The 26,404-nt window shown below is 37.9% G+C and overlaps 1 protein-coding gene across 2 annotated transcripts; it reads right to left on the bottom strand.

Annotated features, from left to right (window-relative positions):
• Positions 1–397: 397 nt before the first annotated feature.
• Positions 398–26,404, bottom strand: ZMAT3 (zinc finger matrin-type 3; the record flags this gene model as incomplete). Of its 2 annotated transcripts, none has more annotated exons than XM_084231078.1 (5): positions 398–609; positions 2,935–3,035; positions 3,148–3,314; positions 6,265–6,384; positions 26,141–26,404. In XM_084231078.1, the coding sequence occupies 5 exons, from the start codon at positions 26,402–26,404 to the stop codon at positions 398–400; spliced, it is 864 nt and encodes a 287-aa protein (XP_084087204.1). The 2 variants fall into 2 exon arrangements, with proteins under 2 accessions (XP_084087204.1, XP_084087205.1); XM_084231079.1 differs by having other exon boundaries at positions 398–606.

Raw genomic sequence — 26,404 nt, 5'->3', positions numbered from 1 at the left:
TTTACTGTGATCTGATGTAAGAACTCAATCAAAGTCTTTTTTTAACAGTGCATACAAATAAAATTGGAAAAGAAGATGAAATTTTTAAGTAGTTAAAGCTCTAAGCAGTCAGGCTACTAGTTGACCAGAATTTGTTTTAAGATAGTAAGTTATTTCTCACGGGGTAGGTAGGTCACATGCTCTAAGCAGCTTGGCACAACTGACCTGAAAAAGCATGATGACCTAAGAAGCACGTTCTGTCCCTTCCCCAGTTTTGACATCTCATGGTACCATTGCAGGTTACATGTATTATATTAAGCAGAGGAATGTACTCATATCAAAGGACCACAAAGCAGGACATATTGACAGAAGGCAAACAACAGGCAGGACAAGCTGCTCTATCTGAATATGAAAATCACTATACATAACCCAGATTCTCCATCTCATTCCTGTACCGCTGTTCAGACACCTTGCTTTTATGTTGCTTGCTTTCTAAATGCTGCCGGAATTCCATCTCTTCACCAGCTCCAACATTACACATTGAGCAGTAAAACTGGCCGCTTGGAGTGACACACATGGCCAGATCACGTGGGATCCTCTGCCGAGAGCGGGGACTGAAGTAAGGACCTGCTAAAATCAAGAAAGAAAAGTGATGTATTCTCTTCAAAATATTCACCAAGTGAGTGACAATCTGATCACGTATCATTGTAATTTTTAAGTCTAAATTCAAGTAATAAAATTCACAGATTTCTAGCCTTAAATGAATGTAAAATTTAAGGATTTTTAAATCACAATTTTATACAAGTTTGACCTAAAAAGTTACAATGATTCCTCCATCTATTGTCAGAAAGGTTACTCTAGAGCCAAACTAAACTCTGAATAGCAATGTCTTTAAAAAGCATACCTTAAAAGGGCCTCCCTTGGTGGCGCAGTGGTTGAGCGCTGGGCTGCAAAGCTGCCCGCAGCCTCGGCAGCGCGGGTTCAATCCCTGGCCACCAGCGAGGGTCCCACATGGCCCGACAGACTTCTCCCCATGGCCCGACAGACTTCTCCTGCCGTGCAACTCCTCCCCTCAGCAGTGTACTTCCTCAGTCTGCCTGTTCTGGTCCCCACTCTGGTTCTGGTGAATTCTCTCACCCTCCCGTGCTTCTGACTGGCCCCAGTGCTTGTATAAATATATAAATAAAAATCTTTATTTAAAAAAAAAGGAAAAAAAGCATAATTTAAAAAATAAAAAATTCTAAGAACTAGTCTAAGAAAATACTGAGAAATTTTGCATAGAATTTTATCCACAAGAACATTTATTTCATCAATGTTTATAAAACCTTTGAGGTCTGTGATAAGGTAAGGGGGAAGGAGAACACAAAACACAAAAATATCAGAAAATATAATCACATTTCTATTTTAATGCAGTAATACATAAAGACATTTGAATGGCCTACACAAAAATGTTGGGGAATTACTGACAGTTTCATTTTCTTCCTCTCTACGTAACTGACTTCTTTTTTTTAATTTTTATTTATTTATACAAGCACTGGGTACAGTCAGAAGCGTAGGAGGGTGAGCGAATTCACCAGAGCCAGAGTGGGGAGCAGAACAGGCAGACAGACGAAGTACTCTGCTGAGAGGAGCAGCGGGCACGGCAGGAGAGGTCAGCATGCCATGTGGGATCCTTGCCGGCGGCCAGGGATTGAACCGGCGCTGCAGAGGCTGCTGGCAGCTTCGCAGCCCAGTGCTTAACCACTGTACCACCGGGGAGGCCCCATGACTGACTTTTTAAGCCAGGTTACTGGCTCAATTCATTTTCAGCTATTTTCTCTACTATAAGTATTTAAGATCTTATTCAAAATAATACTTAAACTGCATCCTACAAATTTTGGTATATTTTTATTACTATTTAGTGCTAAGAATTTTTAATTTCTAGTATATATTATTCAATCCTTGAGTTATTTAGCAATATTTTAAAATTTCCAAAGAAAGGGAAATTTTTCTTCTTTGTATTTTTGTTATAGACATCTCATTTTAATGTGCTATGGTCCAAGAGCAAAGTCTAAAATGCCTTCTGTCCTAATTTTTATTTTATCTAATATAAATATAGCTATCTCAGTTTCCTTCATTTCAGTTGAATGCTTCTGATCTAATCTTACAATTTTATCTAAGACCTTAATAAATTTACATTCACTATAATTATCAATGTGATGTTCAGACTTTTGTTAATCCTATTCAGACTTTTATTAATCCTATGTGGTCCTCTTCCTAAGCTTCCCTTACCTTTCCAAGTCCTTTTTTTGGTTTGTTTTATTAAACGACCTCTGTTGTAAGAGTATGTACTAAAGGCTGGAGCAGGGAGATGAGGGACTACTCTCCCTATACAAGACGATCAGAAAAATGCAGAAAATATTCCTGCATACTCATAATTTTGAATTGAAGGTGTATTATCAGAATCACTGAGGAAGCATTTTCAGAACACACATATCTGGATCCACTCCAAATTCACCGAAATTTGCTAAGCCATGGTTCAAGCATGTGTATTTTATAACAACTCCCAAGCAATTCTGATTCACTACCTTGGTTGAAAAACAGTACTATGATCATTTTTATTGTCCCAAATAAACGTGGATTTAACCTGGTGCAGTTTAAAACCAAACAGCCGATTTTCAGAATGCGCTTCACATTTCTCAGCTGGCAAATACCAAAAGGAACATAAAGCAACTATCCTAAGGGGTCTTAAAACATCAACAATTGCTTAAAATCGAAATAAAACATATGCTAAATAGGAAATGAATAAATAATACCTGAAATAAACACCAGCTGAAATAAACACTGCCACTAGACCAATTCAACAAAACAACAGCTAATCCCAAAATCTCAGGGCTATCCATTACCATGAAAAGAAATAAAAGTAAAAGAGGCCAATGCAGAATGTGGCCACAGTATGCGAACACCACAGGATACCTGAGTTATTCTGAGCTGTGTACATATTTCTCCTATTAGGCATCATCTTATACTCATTCCCTTCTTTCCGGGTCCGCCGTTGGCCAATCTCTGAGGATTCCCTGGAGAAAAGAAATTTAAGAGGAAGACTTCAAAACAAGGACCCGTTTCAACTCTTTCTGTAAAGAGAGTCCCACACAACACTTGGGCCTCAGAGGAAATGGCAATACCTACGAGAACGAGTTACTCTGAGCTTCTGCCAGCCGCAGTCTCTTGGCGTGATTCTTCCCTTGATAGTGTGCCTGAGCCACAGCCGGAGAACTAAAGGAGGCATCACAGAGCTTACAGTAATCATTCTCTGTGGCCAGGATCACTCTGCCTCCTGGCTTAAAGGACCCCATCTGACATGAAAGACACAAGAAACAAGAATTACAAAAGTACGGAGCTGACTCCCTCCAACTCCTCCTAGTTCCTACTCAGAGTTGAAAAATAACCAAGGTTATGGCAAGACCACAAACACTCAGTTTAATAAGGAAAGGAAGTAATTCATCCCAGGAAAACAAAAAGGAAGACAGAAAGGCTGGGAGACACTTAATATCATGGTTTTGGAAGACAATCACTATGTACCAAATTAGTGAATGGCTCATTGCTATTGCCATTGAGGAAATTGTTGAAAAGAAGAAAAGAAGTTTAAAACCATAGCACAGAAGATTTAGGTCAGTACAGGCAAGGTCTACAATCATATTAGCAGAAAGAGTAAAGTCCACCCACAATTCATCAACAAGCATTATGGGATCTGCAGATGAGGCTTGAGACCTAATCCAGGAGGTTATACAAACATACTTTCAAAAATGAGCCCCTTCCCTCAAAGAGTCTACAAATTAGTTACAAATATAATACAATTAGGGGAGAATGAACAGCAGATTCAGACAACTGCATTCAGGTAGGAAAATGAGTTAAGGGAAACCTAATATGTACCTGGAAGACAGTCAACACTCAGTAAGATTGTTGGGTTAACAAAGAAAAGAAAAAAAAAGACAAACTAGATTTTGGCTAGAGGAGAATAATATACACAGTGAAGAGTCCAGAAAGCATGTCATATCAGGACGTGCTGAAGAAAACAGCACTGTTTCAACTGTGAAGGAAAGATTTTTCTGGGGACAGGATCTGTCTTCAAAAATCACAAAGTGTTGTGCTGTGAAAGAAGGTGTGGGCTGTTTGCCCAGGGATGTGGAATCAGCAAAAACAACCCCTCACAGGGAGAACAGCCTTCAGGAATTAGTATGACAACTCCTCCCCTGTAGATCTCCGCGGGTATTTTCCTATCTCTTATTCTGTTTTTAACATATTCTGTCTACCCCACATATTCACAGGAAGAGAACACCAGCTGGTACTAAACTGACATTCAGAGAAGTAAAATTATACCATGGGGGTTAGGAGTAAAGATCTAAGGTCACAAACAATTCTTGTTCCACCACTTTAAAACATGGGTAATGCCAGGGACACGTCATTTAGCTTTCCTGATCTTCAAATATGCTATTAAATGAGACCAATGCTGGCAGTCCAGGAATTATACCTTTAGTAATATTGCTAAGGTTTAATAATACCTCTAAGTTGTTCCCAGAACTAACTGAAGGAAGTCAGGACCCAAGACTAAAATGAGGCAAGGCCAGCACATGTTATGGGCACAAAATTTAAGGGAGCATCAAAAAACTCAGCAATCAGGACTGTTTTTTTAATATATTTTTTAAAGATTTATTTATTTATACAAGAACCAGGGTACAGGCAAGATGCGCAGGAGGGTGAGAGGATTCACCAGAGCCAGAGCAGGGAACAGAACAGGCAGACTGACGAAATACACTGCTGAGGGGAGCAGCAGGCGAGACAGGAGACGTCTGCAGCACCATGTGGGATTCTCGCCAGCTGGCCAGGATTAAATCTGCGCTGCAAAGGCTGCGGACAGCTTCACAGTGTGGCACTTAACCGCCTGCGCCACCAGGAAGGCCCAGCAATCAGGTTGTTTTGTTTGTTTGTTTGTTTGTTTGTCTTTTTATACAAGCACTGGGTACAGTCAGAAGCACAGGAGGGTGAGAGAATTCACCAGAGCCAGAGTGGAGAGCAGAACTGGCAGACTAAAGAAGTACACTGCTGAGGGGAGTAGCGGGCAGCAGGAGAGGTCTGCGCACCATGTGGGACCCTCTCCGGCGGCCGGAGATCAAACCAGAGCCACAGAGGCTGCGGGCAGCTTCGCAACCCAGCGCTCAACCGCTGCACCACCAGGGAGGCCTTGATCAGGATTTTTAATAAAATTATTTTAATGGAATTATTTTTTACAAGTCAAACATAATGCAAAAAGAATGATGAATATTGAATACATTTTTTAAAAAGACAGGATCAGTGACAGTGCTATACCAAACTATATCACCACTGAAGGTTAAAGGAAAGTCAGCAGTAAGTATCCTGTCTTTATGTTTTTGACATTTTGCTTACCCTTGATTTTTTCACATTAATTTTGAATATTTTAAATATTACATTAAAATATTTTGTCTTGATTACTTAATTTTTGATACTCTCTTAAATTTTGTGCTCAAGTTGAGTGCATCTTTCTTCTCAAAATAGTTCCTGTCATGAATGAAATAATACATGAAGAGGATTTAGCATACTGTCTGGTATAAGTACTCAATTGTAGTTATTATTATTTATCACCATTGCATTGTTCTATGGACAAATACTAGTAAAAAGGCAAATTAAGACCTAGAATTTATATTTCAGGGGCTATTAAAGTGCAGGAATGTCTTGCTTAAAACACCCACGCTACATTCCAAAGAGTAAAAGAAACTTCTGCTTTCAAGCGCACATCATAAACAGAAGTTTTTCAGAGAGACCCTACCCAGGCTTTCTGCACAGAGGGAAGAAAAAGACAATCTCAAGAATCTGACCTTGATAGAAAGCAGAATATAGGTGGGATTAAGTGCAACAAAGGTATAAATGTTTAAAAATGGGATTGACTGCAATGAAGATATAAAGACTTAAAAATCTCTTTCCATTCAGGGCTTAGCCTAGACATTTATGGTCATTTAACCCAGAATTTTGAGAAATACATAGAGAAAGGCTCATAAAACAATATTTGCTTTGTCATTTCATGCATCACAACCAAAGCTAGTAAGAAATCTCAAGGTTCATAGATTTTTGGCATGCATTAAATCCAGCACTGCAGTTCAAGGAGCTAAATGCATAGAGTAGGACCTTTCAGGAGTATTTGTCAACTGTAACCTGATGAGCACATGAAGGACAAATTTCATCCATGAGCTTATAGGCAGAGGACAGCTTCCTCCCTGACAAGAGTCTCACCTGTGGAGGGACTGAAACAGCTGGAGTGGCCACAGTTTCCACAACATTGCTCATTCTTGCAGGAGGAGGACAGCTGTTAGCTGCATAGTAATTTCGGAGTTTCTTACCATGATTTTTACCCTAGAAGTGAAATGAAGTGAATAATCATCATGAGGAGCATTTGTCAAATCAAGTTAATGTAGTCACTGAAAAAAAAATTTTTAAAGAAAGAAAAAAAAAAACAAGCAATACCAACTACATTTTATTTTTTCAGATATTTGCAACACTGGTACAAACAGACCACTAATTAGGTTTGATTACTAGACCTTAAAGTCAGAGTGTACTCTAGTTTTAACAGAATGATTACATTTATCTGGAACTGAACTGATAAGGGAACAATGCCAAAAAAATTAATTTCCTCTATATTTCTAGAAAGCTACCACAGTTTTCAATGACCTATGCCCTCCCTTAATTTGTTGCCATTCATTCTCAATATGAATTTCATGACACAGTGATGTAATCTACCTTAAAATCAGTAATGTTATCAGTTATTTTTACAAAAATAGCACTTAGTATCTTTACTTACAAAGTACTCTCATGTGCACTAGCTCATTTACTGCTCACAAAACTTCTATAAGAGGAGCTTGCTATTATCTACATGAGCCAGCTGAGCAACTGCAATCCAGACAGTGTGAAGGCCTCACTCCCAACACCTTCAGCAACGCTGAAAATGGAGCCAGAGTTTGAGGCAAGCCTTCTGCACTTTAAGCAAGGAAATTTTTCACCACAACATGATGGCTTCAGGATGCACAATAAATCTCTACTAGAATGGTTTTGCCTCTCATTGTGTCTCATTTAAGTTATTCGCAGAATTAAATTCCTTGAACTGATCCAGGCTGGTGGGAAGGGTCAGTGATCTAAAAGCGTTCTAAAACATTATTCTTTAAACTTCAATGTAAAGCTCAACGCTGTAGGCAAATATTTACTCGCCATCTATTAGATGCTAAAGCCTAGAAGCAAACCAGAGCAGCAGCACACTCCACAGGAGACAGATACTTATGCAGTTAATGAGCTAAGTTTCACCCTCTGGCCACTGGAAAGCTGTAAAAATGTGATTAGCATGATCACAGTGACCTCCAGAGGATGCGACCCAGTGGGCACATCTGTACCTTCACTGCAAACACTCTAAGCAGCATGGCACAACTGCTACTGCCCTCTTCCACTGTGTTCTATGACTCCCATCCCCCTCTACCTCTCATTCTCTAAACACCGCAGTGTCCAAAGCTCTACCTTCGAGAGTCTTCTCTTCTCTTCACCTTTACAGAAACTCCAGATGATTTTACCCAGTCTTACTGCTTTAAGATATAATCAATACGTTAGCAACTTCCCAATTATCTGTTTCCATCCCTGCTATAGACTGAATGTGTCCCCTCAAAATTCATATACTGAAATCTAATGCCATTATGTTTACATTTGGAGGAAATTTTAGGAGGTAATTCAGTCATGAGAAACAAAAAGTGGAGCCTAACCTGTCTCTCATAAGAAGGCAGAGATTTCCCTTCCCTCTTTCTGCCATGTGAGTATACAAGGAGAAGTAGGCCACCTGCAATTTGGAAGAGGTCATAAACATTAACATAGAGATTGAGAGTATAGCGTGTCCATGCAGGAGTAAATCAGCAAAGTAAGGGGCCAACATGCTTTGCATCTCCCACAAGAAATAATGTTATTTACCACTCCAGGGGAATTGAGGGAGGAGGCTGTCCAGAGGCTATGTGGGGGGTATCAGCCTTGGATTCAGGGAAGCGCTCATGGGCTTCACCATGAACTTAGGCTTTCCCTCCAAGCTGCCTTCTCTTTTATTGTTTTGTTATCAAATAAACCCTATTTGTTGCTAGAATTACTCATTCCTTTGCTTGAGGTCAACATAGTTAGTGTTCTGTACAGTAATCCAGAAATCAACTTTGACCACTCTGAGGTTGGCAAAAAAATAGCTGTTTGTGCCCATGGAGTCAAGTGATTTGTTGCTTTCCCTCCTGCCATGAAGGGAACTTTTCTCCAGTATCTGAGATCCCCAATATTTGGAGTTGATCTCTTCGGGGGTGATATGGCAATCTGCTGTTGCTAAGACCTTGTGCATCTAGTGGTATCTAATGTGCACACAGTCAGCCCTTTGAGGATTTGGGTTATCCTGGTGGATATGTGTTAGCTTTGGGCAGAATCCTGAATTAAAGTGGCTCAAAATAGAGCAGTCCTGGTCTTCTATCTGACTTATGAGGGACAGATTCTCCACCAAAAATTATGCCATTTATCTGTACAAGTGAAAACTATTAAAACCCACTGGTTCCAAGACAGGGCTATCTGAAATTATGCTGGTTTTGCAGTCTGATTCTTCGGGAGACTGGCTATTTTGTTAAAGGTAGAACATTTGTTTATGAGTGCTCAGACTGACATTGTTGTAAGAAACTTGAGTTTTGGTCTTTAATCTAATTCCCTTCTGGAAAACAGTGGTTGCCTATAAAAGATCAGGCCATTCTGGGAACTGCTGGTAATAATAATAAGAGAAATGAGATCATGGCTAAGTGTCCTCAAAATGTTATTCCCTGTCGATTTAATGGTTCAGTATCAAGGTCTTTCCACATGTGCATTTATAACTAAGTGGACTGAATTAAATAAAAGTAATTTAGAACTCCAACGACCATTATAGGGAATCTTTGAACTCCTCAAATTTGCTTTTCTCTTAGTACTGAATTAGACAGCAATGGTTCTGAAATTGCTAAAACAAATGAAAAGTCTATTCTGATAAATATGTGGAGGCTTCCAAACATTAAAGTTTTAAATTGCTATTTTTGAAAATATGATCTTAAAATTGACTGATGCTTCTCTCTTACCTCCTCTACCTTCTTTGAGCCAGGGCTTATGACCACAGCTACATGCTCAGTCCTCACCTTGGGTCCACCTTCCTTTCTTCCTTTGTACCTTTTCCCTTGTCTCTGGCCATGTGGCAACAGCGACTTGTGCTCAAGCCCTGCACCCACCATCATCCTTTGACCTCCCTTTCTGACCATGTAGACCCTTCCAAACCTCAGCTTCAGTCTTTGTCTTCTGCTGACTGAACCTTTTATCCTCTAACTCATTACAGTCTACCTCCCCTTTTTTTAATCATTGAGGTAACATTGGTTTACATCATTGTTTGTGTTTTAGACAACCTGCCTTTTAAATTTAAGCCTTCTGAGGATCCAGGAAAACCTCAGATCTCTTAAGTTCCTGGACTTAGGTCAAATTGCAGGCCATAGTTAAGAGCTTCCTTAAGTAACTGGTCACCCTCACAGACTTGCTAAAGAATTCAACATCATAATGCAGACTTACCAACCTTGTTTTTCTGACCTGTGTCAATTAATTCACATGCCTGTTGGTAAAAGTCAAGTCAAACATTGTAGGAAATTTGCCAAATGGGGAAATCCTGGAAAGGATTTAGATAACACCCTAACTTTTGGCAAGAGTTCAAGCCATTTCCATGGCCTCTCTTAAACCTATTGACTGGAATAAATGTAAGCTTACACACAAAAGCTTGATAAATTTGTGATTATTAAAATTGGCTTCAAATCATTTTCAAAGAAAACTCAAGTTTACCCTTTAATGCTAAATTGACAAGGGCAGCCTTCACTTCTATATATTCATTAGCTGAATCAGTCCAATACTAAATCTTCAAGACCTTCCTCTTTTAGTTAAAGAGTAGAATCGGAGACTATACCTACTTCATAATAGCTAATGTAACAAATCAGTTCACTTGTACCTGTGACAAGTCACCTAAAAGAAAGAATAGAAAATCATTTATCACCAAATTACCACAATTGTTAGTCTTATATGGAACCAAAACTTTCTAGTTTTTGCAATAATACAAGAAAACAAGATATTGCATTACTATAAGAAAGCCAAGATATGTGCAGTCTTTCAATCAGACTTTGCCACTTTCTTCTAATTTCCACTGATGGGACTTCTAGGAACTACAAGGGTTTTTCCTAATCCTCCTCCTTAATTGGCTGTTGATCTGGAATGAATCTCTGCATCCTTACTGACATTGGAGCCATTAACTTCATAGCTATAAACAGCTCAGACAATTCAAACAGTGGAGAATTCTAAAATAAAAACTTTCTATTTCTGAATCTATTCCCAAGCCCTTTGTTCAGGCCCCTTGAGAAATACCCATCCTTTCTCCTGGGCTCCTCAGCCCCTATTTATTGGGTCAAGACTACTTAGCAAAATAACAAGCTAGCTCTCTTTCCCTTAAAGGTGTAAATAATTCTAGAGGTTGACAGTTAAAAAAAAAAAAAGAAAATAGGCAACTAAGTGAGTTAAATGAACCCTTAACATCTTTTATTTGCCCTGTGTATGATGCTACTAAAGTTGATTATAGAGACACTGATCTGTTGTCCCAATTGAATCTGATACCACTGTCTTTCTAGGAAAATTCTCCTACTGATGTTGGTAAAATTCATAGTGTATCTCCCAGCAAGACTCAAACAGATCCCTTCAATCCTCTCCCCAGAATTAATCAATACCCAGTAAGAGGCATTCATGACTTTAAAGGGGAGTAATATATATACAGTATCATAAACCAGTGTTACCTCAATGAAAAGAAAGAGAAGTACAGAGAGGGAGAGGGGCAGGGAAAAGTTGGGGGGGGGGGGAGAAAGAAGGAAGGAAGGGAAAGGAAAGAGGGAGTAAAAAGGAAGGAAGGAAGGAAGAAAATGAGGGAGGGAGGGAAGGAGAGAGAAAGTTAAATAAACCAAGCTCCCTTGGACATCTCAATTATCAGATTCCCTTCCCCCTTTTTATATACAGACCCAAAGCACTGGAACCACCATTGAACCATAAGGTATTACAGTCAACAACTGGACCCTCCAGCATACCAAGGTAGCCTCCATGCCTTAAAGCAATTGCTGTCAAGCTCTTGTGGTTAAGACCACTGAAGAAATCACTGTGAATGCCCTCTTAGCCATTTTTGTACCTCATGCAATAGAAGTCCTCAATTATCATTCGACATTTCAGTCAGCTGCCTTAAGCCCCATGGAAAAACTTTGCTGACTGCTACCCATATAACTCTTTTCACATTATAATAAAGTTAGCCAGCAACACTCTTCCTGCTGATGCCAAGGAAGTTCCTAGTAACTGCCTGACAGCACCTCCTGAACTTCTGTGAAGATCTACAGAAATCTCCTTTGGGTAATGCTGACATCTCATGGTTCACTGATGGTTCATAATTGAAAGGTAAAATAGGGTAAAAATTGTACTGAATATGCAACATCAGCACACTTTGATTATAACTAAAACAACACCTTTTCTTTGGGCTGCTACAGCCCAACAAGTCAAATTATCTGTGCTCACAAAGACCTGTACCCTGACCTAAGGACAAAATTGGCACATTTGCACTGACAGTAGATATGCTTTCAGAGAGCTCATGATTTTGGAATGTTGTGAACGCAATATAGCTTCCTTACTTCCTGCAAAGACAAACTTAAAAATGAATGCTGGTTCAAGAATTCTTCAAAAATTATACTTCCACTTGCTTCCTAAGCCATTATTAAAGTTCCAAAACATACTAGAGCTGATGCTTTAGTAACTAAAGGAAATCATTTTGTTTATATTTCTGCAGCAACACTGCTCTAATAGAACCAACAGCAGCCATCCTCTGTCATGGTCCAAAGAGACCTTTTTCCAATCGACAACCTAGAAGAACAAGCAAGGGAAGCCGAACAACTGACCCCAGAAAGAGAAAATCAGCTCTGGGAATTAAATAATTGTTGGTATGACAATAAGTGGGACCAAATAACAACCCAGTCCTACCAAAGATGCTAAAATTTCCATTCCTAATCACTGTATCTGCATTAAACTATTGGCCTACCAATGAAATTGTAATAGTCATGAATCAATATTGGCGGAGAAATAATAAGGCCCCAACAAGTACTTTCTTACCTCACCTGTCCAAAAATCAATCAAACGCTGTCTGCTTGCATGGGGGAAAAGTAAACATTAATATACAAAAAACCCAATTTAAATGAGGTCAGGAGGCGAGAAAGGGAGTGCATACACATGTGTACATCAACAAAACAAACTACAGGACCCAACATGCCTTGCATCTCCCATGGGAGATGCCTCCTAGGTTGGAACTGAAGGAAAGGACCTCCAGAGTTTATATAGGGGCTTCTTAGCCTTGGATTCGGGGGACTGCATGTGGGCCTCACCATGAATGCACTCTCCAATCTGCCCTCTGTTGTATTGTTTCCAAATAGACCCTATTTGTTACTGGAAAAACAGACTGCTTTCCTTTGCTGTCAACAGGACCTTGCTGGCCCCCGACCTCAGACTTCCCGCCTCCTGAACTGTGAGAAATGAATTCATGTTCTTTACTCACCCAGTACATGGTATTTTGTTTTGTGGCTCCAATGGATTAGGACAATCCCTACCTTCAGAACCATATATCCAATTGCCTTCTTACCATCTACACTTTGCAGTCTAAAGAAACATATCAGATTTAAAACATCTAAAACATAACTTCTGATTCCTCCCCCACAGAACTTTCTCATCATTGCCATCACAACGAGTTATCTACATGTCAATAAGATACTACTCTTCACCTAGTTGCTCAAAAAAAAAAGCCAAGGGGTCCTCTTTTTTTTTTTTTCATTTCATATTAAAACCAATGCTTCTAATCTATCAGCAAACCCTGTCAGTCTACCTCTAAAATATATCTTAAGCCATTCTACTTCTTTCCATGGACACGACAAATACCATAGTAATTCAAGCTATTGATATTTTTCATTGGAGTACACAAAGCTCCTACCTGGTCTCTCCTCTCATGCTTGTCCTCCTATAATTCTCCTATCAGACAGAGTGATAATTTTACACATAAATCAGATCATGCCATTCTCTCACTTAATAACTCCCAGTGGGTTCCTACTATACTTGAAATCAACACATCTTACCTATACGGCCCTGGATGATCAAGCCAGGTCTACCTCTGGGGTTTTATTTCATATAGTACCTCTGTTCCCTACTCATTATGCTCCTGCTCCTGCCTCACTGCCCTTTTTTCTGTTCCTTCAATCTGTCAAGCTTATTCTAGCTGCAGGCCTTTGTACGTGCTATTTATTCTGCCTAGAATGTTCTTTCAGATCTCTGCATGACTGACTCCTTCTATTTTTCAGGTCTCAACTCAAACAGTATCTCACTAAAGCTGAAGAGTCACACCCATCCCCTCATACTTCCCCCACACATTCGCCAGCACATTACCACAGTATCTGATTTTATTTGATCTTAGTACACCTTATCACTACCTAAAATAATGTTGTTGTTTTTTTTAACTTGCTGCTTCTCTTGTATAACCTCTGGAATGTAGACTCCTTAAAAATAAGAACTTTGTTTGCCTTGTTTACTGTTCTATCCCCAATGTCTAGAATAGTTTCTACCACATAAAAGGCAATCAATAAATATTTGTGGGATAAATGAATTGAGCTTCATAACAGAGATAATAAACAAACTGTGAAGAAAGCACTGAAAACAAATTCTTACTCCTGCCTGAATGTGTCAGAGAACACTTCTCTGAAAAGAAGCACATGACTCATTTTTTTATCATGAGCAAAAGTTTACCAGGCAGGTAAGGAATGAGAAGAAAGAAAACTGTGAATGAGGAAGGGAGCTGAGTAAAGCTCCAGCCTGCTGTGCTGAAGAGCCAAATGAGAGATAGTCTTTGGTATCCTTAGGAGATGAAGTAGGAGTTGAGATAAACAAGGGGTTATCCTTTACATTTCTGTCCACAGTACAATATTTGGACTTAAGAAACATCCACAAGCTTCCCAGGGATTTTAAACAAAGCGGTAACATGATTAGGTTGCATTTTACAAAGATCATCCTGGGATCAGCACGGGGTGATAAATTAATCGACCAAGGCTGGAAGCTGGGAATATGAAGAAGAGAACCAAAGACAGTGGCCTAGAACATGATAATACAGGCTGTAGTAGAAAATGAGGATCCAGATAATGAGACTGCGAATGCCTGTCCTATGAAGTAAGAGAAAAACCAGACAAGGCTGGTGTCAAGACCAAGGTGTTTCAAAAGAAGAGTCTAGTTAGATACATTATAACCCAGGAACTCACTTCTAGGTTTTACCAGACAGAACCACACAAAGAAGAAGATACCTATAAGAATGTCCCAGAAGGACACTTTGTAACAGAAAAGTAGAAACAACTTAAGTGTGCATCTATAAGGTAATGGATAAATTGTAGTCTGCATACAATTGAACACTAATGAGAATATTTATAAAAATAAACAATCTGGGGTCTGTGTGGCCACATGAGTGATTCTCATAACAAAATATTGAATAAAAAGAACATGTTGCAAAAGAAGATATGTACCAATAATCTTTTTAATGTGGTTTAAAACATGAGAAGCCACTACAACTTACATACGAAAACCCATACGTAGGAAGAAGTGTGAGAACAAAAAAAAAGTGTGAACAACAAATATTCAATTCAGTATAGTGGCTACATTTGGGAACACATGAAGGAATTTAATTCAATTGAATTGATAATTTTCACTCTTTAAACTAGATGATAGACAAGTTCATGAACTAATTCTGTGTCTTATTTTTATGTCTGAAGGATTTCATAGTTCTTTAAAAGAAGTAATAACCCCCACACCCCAAAGGAGTGGGTCACCAGGTCAAATGCAGTTGTGGGGGTGAATAAAATCAGGACAGAGAAATAATTTGGATTTGAAAAGCTAGAGTTCCAGAGTAGCCTTGGTAAGAACCATTCCAGTAGAGTAATGCAGAATAAAAGGCCATAGGGAGTAGGGAACAATGAGAGATGAGAGCACAGACACCACTTAGCAGAGTTTTGCTATGGCAGGGAGCAGAGAAATGGGGTATAGTTAGAGGGGAAAAGGAGTCAATAGAAAATTTTTTTAAAAGATAAGTTTTACTTAGGTCTGCTTACATAACAGGAAGAAGTAAGTAAAAAGGAACAGATGATGCAGGAGCTAAATGGCTGTGGGTCCACAGTCCATGAAAAGGCATAAGATGATGAGGTATAAAACCTACAAAAGGGTAACCTTTAGACTGCATCAAGTATTTTATCTCGAAAACCTTGTCCACAGCAGTATTCTTGATGCTTGAATGCTACAATGCTATATTCTTAATGCCTGAATACTATAATGGTGACTAATAACTTTTGAGCACTTATGTGACAGGTAAAGTTCTAAACACTTTATAAACATCCTCATGAAATCTCTACCAAATAGTTATATTATAATGCCCATTTTACTTGTGAGGAATTAAATTCAGAGAGTTAAAATCTTGCCCCAAAGCTTCCAGACAGCTTGACAGCAGTTGCCTATGGATCCTCCCCCAAACAATACAGAACAATAAGAAAAAACAAATAAAACTACACAAAACCAAACCCTCCACATAACTGTAAGTAACAGAGTGCCCAGACTTCAAAACTGCACATAAAAAAGAAAAACATCAAATCTCAGCGAGACATCACTCATGCTCCAGTGTAACCAAAATTGTAGGAAAGAAAGGAGGAGGTAGCAACAGACCTAAAATTGCTTTAAAACTATCACCAGGACAAAAAGTAAGTTCATCATAAGTTAGTAGATTTTTTTTTTTAAGATTTATTTATTTATACAAGCACTGGGTACAGTCAGAAGCACGGGAGGGTGAGAGAATTCACCAGAGCCAGAGCGGGGAACAGAACAGGCAGAATGATGAAGTACACTGCTGAGGGGAGAGCAGCAGGCGGCAGGAGAGGTCTGGGCACCATGTGGGACCCTCGCCCAGTTGCCGGGGATCGAACCAGCGCTGCAGAGGCTGTGGGCAGCTTTGCAGCCCAGCGCTCAATCGCTGCACCACCGGGGAGGCCCATAAGTTAGTAGATTCTAAAGCATGAACTGGTGGATCAGAACTCTGACTGCTGGAAAGGGCCTAAGTGTTAACATGATCTGGCTTTCAAAGTTACTTCTGGAGGAGAAAAAGGCAAAAAGGAAGGGAAAGTTATCCTTGGACAACTGGGAGGTGAAGAGGGAAAGCATCAAATAAAATTTATCATTCTGCAAGAAAAAAAAGAACAGGACAAAAGTCCTAGGATATACAAACCCTCCCCTGACCACCACCACCAATAACAAAATTATCAAAGAAATAGACTTTGCCAGTTATAGAAGAGGTTGCTACTGAATTAAAAATCTCATAAACCACCAAAATCAGCCAAAGAAACAGACAAAATCGAATCAAGTCTATGAAACATTACTAGCAAAAAACATATCTCAGCATCTTTGTTTTTCCCCAAATTCCCCACCCCCAAAAAAATAAAACATAAGAAAAGTATTAAAACAATATTCCAAATTCATTTTAAAATATTCAAACAAGATTGCAGGCATAGGGGACTCTCTGGTGCTGCAGGGATTAAGGACAGCGCTGTTGAGTTGTCGCCAGCCACTGCAGCACTAGTTCACTAGTCTGATCCCCTGAGTTTGAACCCCGCTGGCCAGGGAGCAATCCATAAGGTGTAGCAGACCTCTCCTGACTCACCGGCTGCTCCCCTCAGCAGTGGATTTCAGTAGATCTGCCTGTTTTGCTCCCCACTCTGTCTTTGGTTAATCCTCTCACCACCCTCTCCCCCACACCTCTGGCTTACACCCCAGGTCTTGTATGCATGCATGAATAAAAATAAAATCTTTTTTTAAAAAAGATTATAGGCATATAAAAATGATCTTGAATCAGGAATTCTAAATGTACAATGAAAACTGGGCAAAACATACTGAGAAATTACAAGAAATTATAAGAAATTACAAAATTAAAGAGAATCATGTAAAAAATTTTTCAGAGAAAATACAGGTGCCAAAGAGAAGAGATGCAAATGAAAACAAAGCACTGAGGAAAGAAATGAAGAAAATTAAAATGATATAAAGAAAAAAAAATTTAAGGAGTCAGAGAGGAAGCAATAGAAATGGAAGACAAGTTAAGAAATTATTTATGTAAAACTCGAATCCCTGAAGAGGAAAAAACAAAACAACTAAATTTAACTAACATTTCAACCTATAACCCAAGAAAATTGTTCAAAAGTAAACGAAGATCTGAATCTACATACAGAAAAGACATACCAGGTATCTGAGAAAGTAAATGTGTAACAATGAAATCTGGGGTGTATCTTTTAAGAAAAGAGACTTCAATTTTCCAGTCAAAAAGATCAAATAAATTACAAAGGCAAAAGAATAAAAATGTCATCCACAAATTAAAAACAAGGCAATAATGAAGTAGCCTTTTTTAAAAATTGGTCAAAGTGTGAGCAAAGGATTTTATTTATTTATTTTTTTAAGCCACACGTTGTTTTCTTTTTTTTTTAATATTAAATTTTATTTTTATATTCCCCCATACAATTGCAAAGGCCCCATTCTGACCCCAATCCTGCCCCTCCCGCCCCCCACCCCCCAAAGTGAGCAAAGGATTTTATGTAGTCAAGTACCCCTGTATCAGCTATCAAAACTGCAGGAAAACATTTTAAATATAAAGGAGCTTAGAAATCAAATACTCATGAATTTGTCTTAAAGAACAATTAGAACTTCATTCCATCAAGAAGTAATTGGGAGGGCCTCCCCGGTGGCACAGCAGGTTGAGCGCTGCACTATGAAGCTGTCCGCAGCCTCTGCAGTGAGGGTTCAATCCCAATCGGGGGGCGAGAATCCCACATGGCGCGGCCACATGGCGTGGCAGACCTCTCCTGTCTCGCCTGCTGCTCCCCTCAGCAGTGTATTTCTGTCATCTGCCTGTTCTGCTTCCCGCTCTGTCTCTGGTAAATCCTCTCACCCTCCCACGCATCTGGCCTGTACCCCAGCTCTTATATAAAAATAAATATATCTTAAAAAAAAAAAAAGAAGAAGTAACTGGGAAGTGCCTCCCTGGTAGTGCAAGGGGTTAAAGGTCAGCAATATGAAGCAGTCCACAGCTACTGCAGTATGAGTTCCATCTCCAGCCAGGGATGTGACCCACATGGCTCAGCAGACCTCTCCTGTCCCACCCATTGCTTTGCTTCCCTCAGCAGTGTATTTCAGTAGATCTGCCTGTTCTGTTCCCCACTCTGTCTCTAGTGAATCCTCTCACCCCCGCACCTCTAACTTACACTCCAGCTCTTGTATGCATAAACTAAACAAATCTAAAAAAAAAGTAACTGGGAAAACTGCAGTAAAATGGCTGATGATTAAGTATTACCATATATAAATATACATATACATATATACAGTTACAGTGCAGACTATATAAAAGGTGGAAGTGAGAGTTAAAGAATAATGTTCAAATATTACACATTATGACTAGTATAAATTATGACATAACAGAAATGATGCAACAAAAATGTGAAGAAAGAGGAAAGCAGAATATGATTTATTCTATTATTTTAGAATCACTGATTCAAAAGAGTTAGGATGCCTTTAAAAACTAACACACCATATTTCACTGGCTAAAAACAATTCAGAAAAATGACTAAGTCATTTCTCTCTGTCTTAATTTGCCACAAGGTTGAAAGTACAAAGGATTCAGATGGACATGAAATAACAAGAGTGAAATAAAAAAGAAGAGCAGATAGTAGAAGATTAAATAACTAAATAGAAGTAAAATCATTTAAAAATGCATAAAAATAGGAGAACGGGAATGGACTACAAGGAATGGTTATTTGTGAGACTTTCCTGAATATACATTTTCATATAGTTGAAATTAACAATTCATAGACATAGAAAAAAGAATCAATGCCACTTTGAGGAAGACCCAAAATGAAATGCAAGCAGAAATAAGCAAACTTAGCTATAGAAAGAAACAAATACCATAGCCACAATGAAACAGAGTGTAGAAAAAAAAAGTTCACATATTCACAAAATCACATGGTGTATCTGCCATGACACTTATTAAACACAAAAGAAAAAAGTAATTTTACAAAGGAGAACCCTGGCAGGTACTACCTTTATAACCTATCTAACTTTGAAAAAAAAATGGTATTTTGACTAAATATTATAATGCGAAAGACAAAAAGAACAATACACAAATACTATCCTCTGGATAGTAGGTTTGTTTTTCACAGAAATATAGATTATCAATCCCTAACCTACTTTATACGTGTTGAGTGTATGTGTTCATGTGCACATGGGCACGCACATGTGCTCTGCACATTTGAAAGCCCAGGTTTCTCTCTATCAAAGGAGGAATTAAAGTCTAAGGAAAGACAGAAGGCTAGAATGAGCACTGTCATATTGTACTGAAACTGGGAGTACTGAACTTTTTTCAATATATGTACAAATAAATATAAATTTGCATACATACACATGTATATTACTAGCTCTATCACTGAGAGGGTTCAGAAATAATGACACCCAAGTGTCAAAGCACACAACTTCCATCAGACTTTGGTTTCTAGATACCCTTCTCCAATAAAAGAAACCTGGCTTCTCAAAGAAATGGCTGACGTAAGAAAAATGCAAAAAAAAAAAAACTCTGGACTGTTTCGTAGAGTCAAAGAGTAAAGAAGCAAACAAAAAATTATGGGGACAGGTAAAAGAGACACATGCACCAGCTTAAAGGGACTCATACTTGTCAAATCTGGAACAATTTAAATAGCAAAATAAACAATGACATCAAGATATTATATCCCTAGAATAAAACAGGAATCCATAGTGAAATAAATGATAATGAATGCATGAATGAATGAATGAGTAGATAAATAAATAAAAGGGAAAAAAATACTTCCTTAAAGTAAAATTTCAACTAATAAACGTAGAGAGAATGATTAAAACAGAAAAATCACCATTTGGCAAGCACCACAGTAACAGTCATTATATGGAAAAACGATCAATGGCCAAGTGCTAAAATCACTGAGTGAAAATATGATGAAAAATAAAATATTCACATTGTCTTAGCTCACCTAGTACTTATTAACACAAGAAGAAAAATAGTAACTTTCAAAGCAGAACATAAGCAGGCACCAGCTTAATCAATGATGAAAAATATTCACGTTATATCCTTCCCGATAAGATACACTAGGAGGACACATTGCTTCTCTGGTTTTCTTGCCCCCAAAACACACAAACCTGAATTTAATCATGCAAAAAAAAAAAAAATCAAACAAACCCCAGTTGGGACTCAAAACAACTCCTCAAAATGACAAGTTTATAGAGAGCAAAGAAAAATTAAAAGAAACATAACAACTGCACACAAATTTTCATCCTGAATTAGATCCTGGAAACAAAAAAAGGCATCAATAGACAACTGATGACATGCAGTCTGTAGATTATTATTAGTGGTGTTAAATTCTTGATTTGATAATTATACTAGTTATAAAAATATTAACATATTTTGGGAGAACCTGGATCAGGTACATGCAGGAATTTTTTTTATTATATTTTAGACATTGAAAGCTTGTTTGTAAGTTAGGGTCGTAAGTTAAAAGTTTTTCAAACTTGAAAGTTAACTGTCTAAAGTCACAAGCAAATGGACTAGTTGGAGAGAAGGGGGTTCCAGGGACCAGGCCAGCATGTTCCACAATACTCTAGGACAAATAAGTACTATCCAGGCTTATCTCAGGGACCAGAAACTGTTCTAGATGTCTTCTACATACTAACTTACAGGTCTTCTTAATATAAACATTATCACAATCTTAATGAGGCACAGAGAAGTTAGGAAATACTTCCAATATCATTTGTCTAGAAAGTAGGAAGACTATAATTTGAATAAGCGTCTGACCCCAAAATCTAAGATTACACATTTTTAACTAATATCCTATAAAACAGATGTCATGAAAATGGAACAATAAGAAATAAAGTGATCCTTTAAAATTAAAGATAACTGCCCAAATTAAAAAATTCAAAATAGGGTTAGAATTTAAGAATATCTCTGAAATTAAATAAAGAAATGTTAAAAGAGAAAAAAGACAAGCAAAAAAACCAATCTAGCAATACAAATCCAGGATAGGGTTAATAGGATTGCCATAAAAAGAGACAGAGAAAAATAGAGAATATTATCTATGAAGTAGTATAAAAGAAAATTCCCACAGAGCACAAGTTAAACAGGAGCATTTAAACTGAAAGGATCTGCTATTACTAACCAGGACAAGTGGAAAATGATCACAGGTGATGTTGGAAAGTACCATTTCAATAAAAAGTTGGAATGAAAAAACTAAAATGGGCCTCCCCAGTGGCGCAGCAGTTGAGCGCTGGGTTGCGAAACTGCCCTCTGCCTCTGCAGCGCCAGTCCGATCCCTGGCTGCTCCCCGGCCACTGCAGGAGGGTCCCACATGGCGCCCAGACCTCTCCTGCCGCCCCCTGCTCCCCTCAGCAGTGTATTTCGTCAGTCTGCCTGTTCTGCTCTCCACTCTGGCTCTGGTGAATTCTCTCACCCTCCCGCACTTCTGACTGTACCCAGTGCTTATATACATACATACATACACACATACATACATAAATAAATAAATAAATCTTAAAAAAAAAAAGAAGAGTCAGGCTGGGGAATGAATGGGAAATGAAGGCCTCTAAAGAGGATATTCATGAGTTCTAAGGACAAAAGAGAAGAGAAAGGTTACTAGCAAGAAGAATTTAAAAAAGTAAAGGGAAAGTTGCTGCTGCTGTTTTTATTTATATGGGGGAAAAATTGAGCATATGTTAAATCTGATTAATGTGAAGAAGTGATGACAAGTGATAAAATCCAGAGTGCAAAAAATCCAGAGTACAAGTTAAGGAACCTGTCTTGAACAGATTTTTCTATCTATTCTTCTCAAACTAAAAAAAAAAAAAAAAAAAGACGGTGGGAGGAAAGTATGGGTAGACTCAGAAAGGGAGGCAGAAAGCGGGTAAGATCCAGCTAATGACAGAAATGTGAAGAGCTTCTGTCTCTACTAAGGTGTATTTTGACCATTCTCAGTTCACAGCAAATTCATCTCGAAAACAATCAAGAAAAATTTGAAAACCAAACAATTAGCTGAAATTAGATTGTCAACTGTGTCATCCAAATCTGAGTAATCAATGATACGTGGCAAAACCAGTACTTAAAATTTGGGATAACATCATTGCATTCTCTGCATTGTGAATCAAGACCACTATATCCAACATCATGATTCTAGAATTACTTATTTATACCTCTGTCCTGTCTTTCAGAGCAATGTAATTAACATGGTGGGTTGTTTGGCTACTAAATATTACAAATAAAAATCTACATTCATGAAAAATTTTAGAAATGTACTTTGAGTATCTAGTTCTTTTCAAAGAAATATGCAAATTAGCAGATAAACTGGTTGGCTTTATTTTAAACTGTGGATACCTTAGCAAAATTTATGTAGGATTTTTTGCTTTTCTTATTTCTGTAAATAACCTTCCATCCTAAAGTGGTATTCCTCTGGGTATTTCTGCTGCTGAAACAGTGTTATATTACTCCATTCCACACTTGCCCGAAGTAACCCACAGCCAACAGATCTATATTAATAAGATGAAGACATTTTATTTCTCCAAAGGTTTTACTTTAAATTAAGGTATATCTAAAGCCATGATTTTGAGACTGCAAAAACTAGTAACCTCATTAAAAATAAAACAACAGTTAAGGGTATTTTGAATCAGGCAAACCAGTTTAAAAAGTCCTGGGAATAAAACTAAATCTGTGGTGACCACTGATACACATAGGTCACTGCTAAGACAACCCCAGCCTGAGAACAGAAAGGTGGGAATGAGGCAAAAGGGAAGTATTTATTGAGCAGTTTCCATTGTGTGTTCTGGATTACTGGAACATGATACAGTTAGACTCTAGTGTAACACTGCTCAAACCAGACCAAGGGTTGTTTACAATACCCTGAGCAATTTGAAACTTTGAGATCTCAACAATGGCATCAACTGACTAAAACATTTTGAGTATTATAATCATAGTGATTTATGACTTCACAGGAATGTTTCTAGCTTATTAACAGGCTACCACTGACCCTTTTTAATTTCACACATAAGTGAAATAATGAAGTTGAGGTCTTAGGATCACAGTTGTACTAAACATTACAAAATAGGTTTTTCAGGGGACATAAAACGTTACTTCGCCATCTCATCGACCATTTTACGCTATCAGTACACAATCATTGCATTCTGCATATTCCTGCTTCTCAGTAATAAGCCCTACTCACTGGCCTTACCCTTGTCTTTGATAGCCTTTTTATATCACTGTCTAAGTATCCTTTATGTAGCTTTTGATTCCTTTTTCAGTTTTCAGGCTAGCATTTCTGTGTTGATGCATCCACCCTTCAGTTTGTTTGCTTTTTTTTTTTTTTCATGCTCTGATTACTTATTATTCTGATGTAGACTTTGACCCACATTTTCTCATATTGACCATTTCTATGTTGTTGAAATCCAGATTTCACTTCTAAGATTAGCTTTCTTCTATAAACTCTAATCAAACTGCTCTGTACTTTATACATTAACTATTTTACCTTACTTCTCTGTAAAAAAAAAAAAAAAAAAAACCTCCCTTTAAGAATTACCAACATTATTGGCTTCATTAAAATCTTTGTTTCTAAGCTTTCAGAAATATACTTTTATTACACCCAAACTTTTCATTATCCATGAGGTTCTACTTTCACAATATTTACTTGTTTCTTCTTTACCCTATCTTTATCCTAGCTCTTGCCTGGAATTGTCTCATATGACAGGTTGTTAGTCTCCAACTTTTCTACTTAAAATTCCAATTATTAATTCCAATAAATTCCAATAAATTGGAATATTACTAACTCCAATAAATTCCAATTGTTGGACTTTTACGTAAATTTTACTTCCCTTTTCTTATATTTTCACATTTATGCAATCACTATAACATTGAACAAAATGAAATTAAGTATAATGACTAATCTTGTCAACTAAAAAAGGTCAGAGCACACACAGAGGAAAATGCAGAATAAAAGAAAACCCTAAATGAATTCTGACTGTTTCTTATCTAGCTTAAGCCTTATAATCCAGTGACCTTGCTCAAATTGAATTCTCTCTATGCATAGCCAGAAGCATCCATCACTGTCTATAGAGTCACAAAGTGATTTTTAAGAGGAGAAAAAAGGCAGAAGGTGTATGTATACATGGACATTAAACTATATATTACCCAGAAGTTTTCCCTCATAAACTAAACAACTCTTTTTTGAAAGGGTAATTGTATTACAGTATAAATCACAACAAAGCAAAAACAGACAACTGTAAACCAGAGGCATCCTGCAGGGGAGGAGGAAGGAGAGGGGTGAGAGGGAGGAGAGAGGAGCACAGGGGACTGTGGTGATGGTGCACGGGTACCTTGGGAAAGGAAATTCTATGGGGACTACACCTGAGGGGGTAGGGGAAGCAAATATTATCTAAAAAATGTAAAAGAAATTGATAAATATTAAAATTAAAAAATTTTAAAAAAGAATTAACAATAAAGCTTAGAGAACTATAAAAAAAAGAAAGGGTAATTGTATATATGTATGGCAAGGAAGTGGGTCTGTCCTCAAGTTAATGATTTATTAGGGGTTATACACAGCTAAAAAGCAAAACTTTTAGAACTTAGGTTTTCAAAGTGAGTTTCAGGCTATAAAACCAAACATTCCACAGGAATGAATGAAGAAGAAAGCTAGCCTGAGTCTTGGGTTTGAGACGGACAATCCTGACAGACTCCAGTTAATGGTAAAATACGCAAAGTATTGTGGTGGGGAGCGGTACATAAAAGGAATGAGGATAAGAACTGGGGATATGTAAGCTGCTTTTATGAATCAATGATGACATGCACCAAGATCTGAGAGACAGAGTTAAGTCAGCACCTAGGGCAAAGCTAGTACAGATAGAATGCCAGGGAAACAACATCATATGTCTTCCCCAAAACCCCAGAGAAAACAATCTACCATCAAAAGACCTTTGATATATAATCACAAAGTGACACAATCATAAGTCTTCAAGATCAAAACAAAGTAGACTTAAAATGACAGTAAATAAAAACTTTAAGTTGGAGAAACTTATAATGGCATGATAGAATGATAGACTTTCTTACTATGACAAGTATTTGTGTATAGAAGGGTCATTGTGATGCTGCAGAGGACATTCTTTCAGTGAAATTTGGTCTTGACTGCTTTTTGGTTCTCCTTTCTCCAAAAAAGAAATTACATCATTTAAACAGATAACAATCCAATCTAGATTTAAAAGAAACTACATCCTCTTTCTGGCCAAAATATAACTTTCTACCTATTCTTAGGGTCAATACACCCTTTCAAATTGCCCTTTCCACTAGTTATTTTACAGATTTAAACTTAGATGTAAGTATCAGTTCACACTAAAAGGCTAAAAGAAATCAGAATACGCTCGTATGAATAAAGGGTAAAGCTCAATATGCCAATATCATTTCATTCTTACCACAGAAAGATGTGGCTATGTTTTCCTTTGCGACAAGATATATACATGTTAGAGTCAAAAAATAAAACATAAAATTCATAAGCAGTGAGTACCTTAAACTGATGCAAGTTGTATTACATAGAAGAGAATATTTATAAGACTAATTCTTCTAAACAGTTCTGACAGTGATTTGGTACATCATGTTTTAAATGCCTGTTCTTAGAATCACTAGTTCAAACACTAGCACAGATAATTTACATTTGCCTACAACTGGTAAGTTAACAAATGTCACACAGAGAAGTATAAGAGGATGAGGTGGTGGGGAGAAACCACAATCTATGAAAAGTCATGCTTCCTTTTAAAGTAGAACCATTATCTTTTATTCACAAAGCCATTCCCAGCACAGTCAGTCATAACTACAGAGATAACTCAGAAATAGGCAGAACCCAAAACTGCTCTTCACCAAAAGACACATTTTCTTTTCTTTCCTTACCTGATAATGAGCCTGGGCTTGCTGTGCTGAGTTCAAGGTGACATTGCAGAGTTTGCAGTACAGGGGCTTACATAGCTCCTCCAGGGCAGAGTCTTGCTCCCCTCCCTTAGATAATTCTTCTTCCCCTGCCAAGGGAGTCTCCTGCCCAAAAGGTTTCTGATCTGGAAGCTGCAAGTTTCCTGTAGACCTGGCGGCCACTGACATAGGAGGAGAGGATGAGGGCCGCTTAGGCGGAGGAAGCCCGGTGTGTTGCAAGAGGATCAT

The sequence above is a fragment of the Talpa europaea genome (assembly GCF_964194135.1).
Source record: "Talpa europaea genome assembly, chromosome: 4".
NCBI classification, from domain to species: domain Eukaryota; kingdom Metazoa; phylum Chordata; class Mammalia; order Eulipotyphla; family Talpidae; genus Talpa; species Talpa europaea.
The sequence above is the reverse complement of the archived record's forward strand: the minus strand, read 5'-3'. Positions and strand labels throughout refer to the sequence as shown.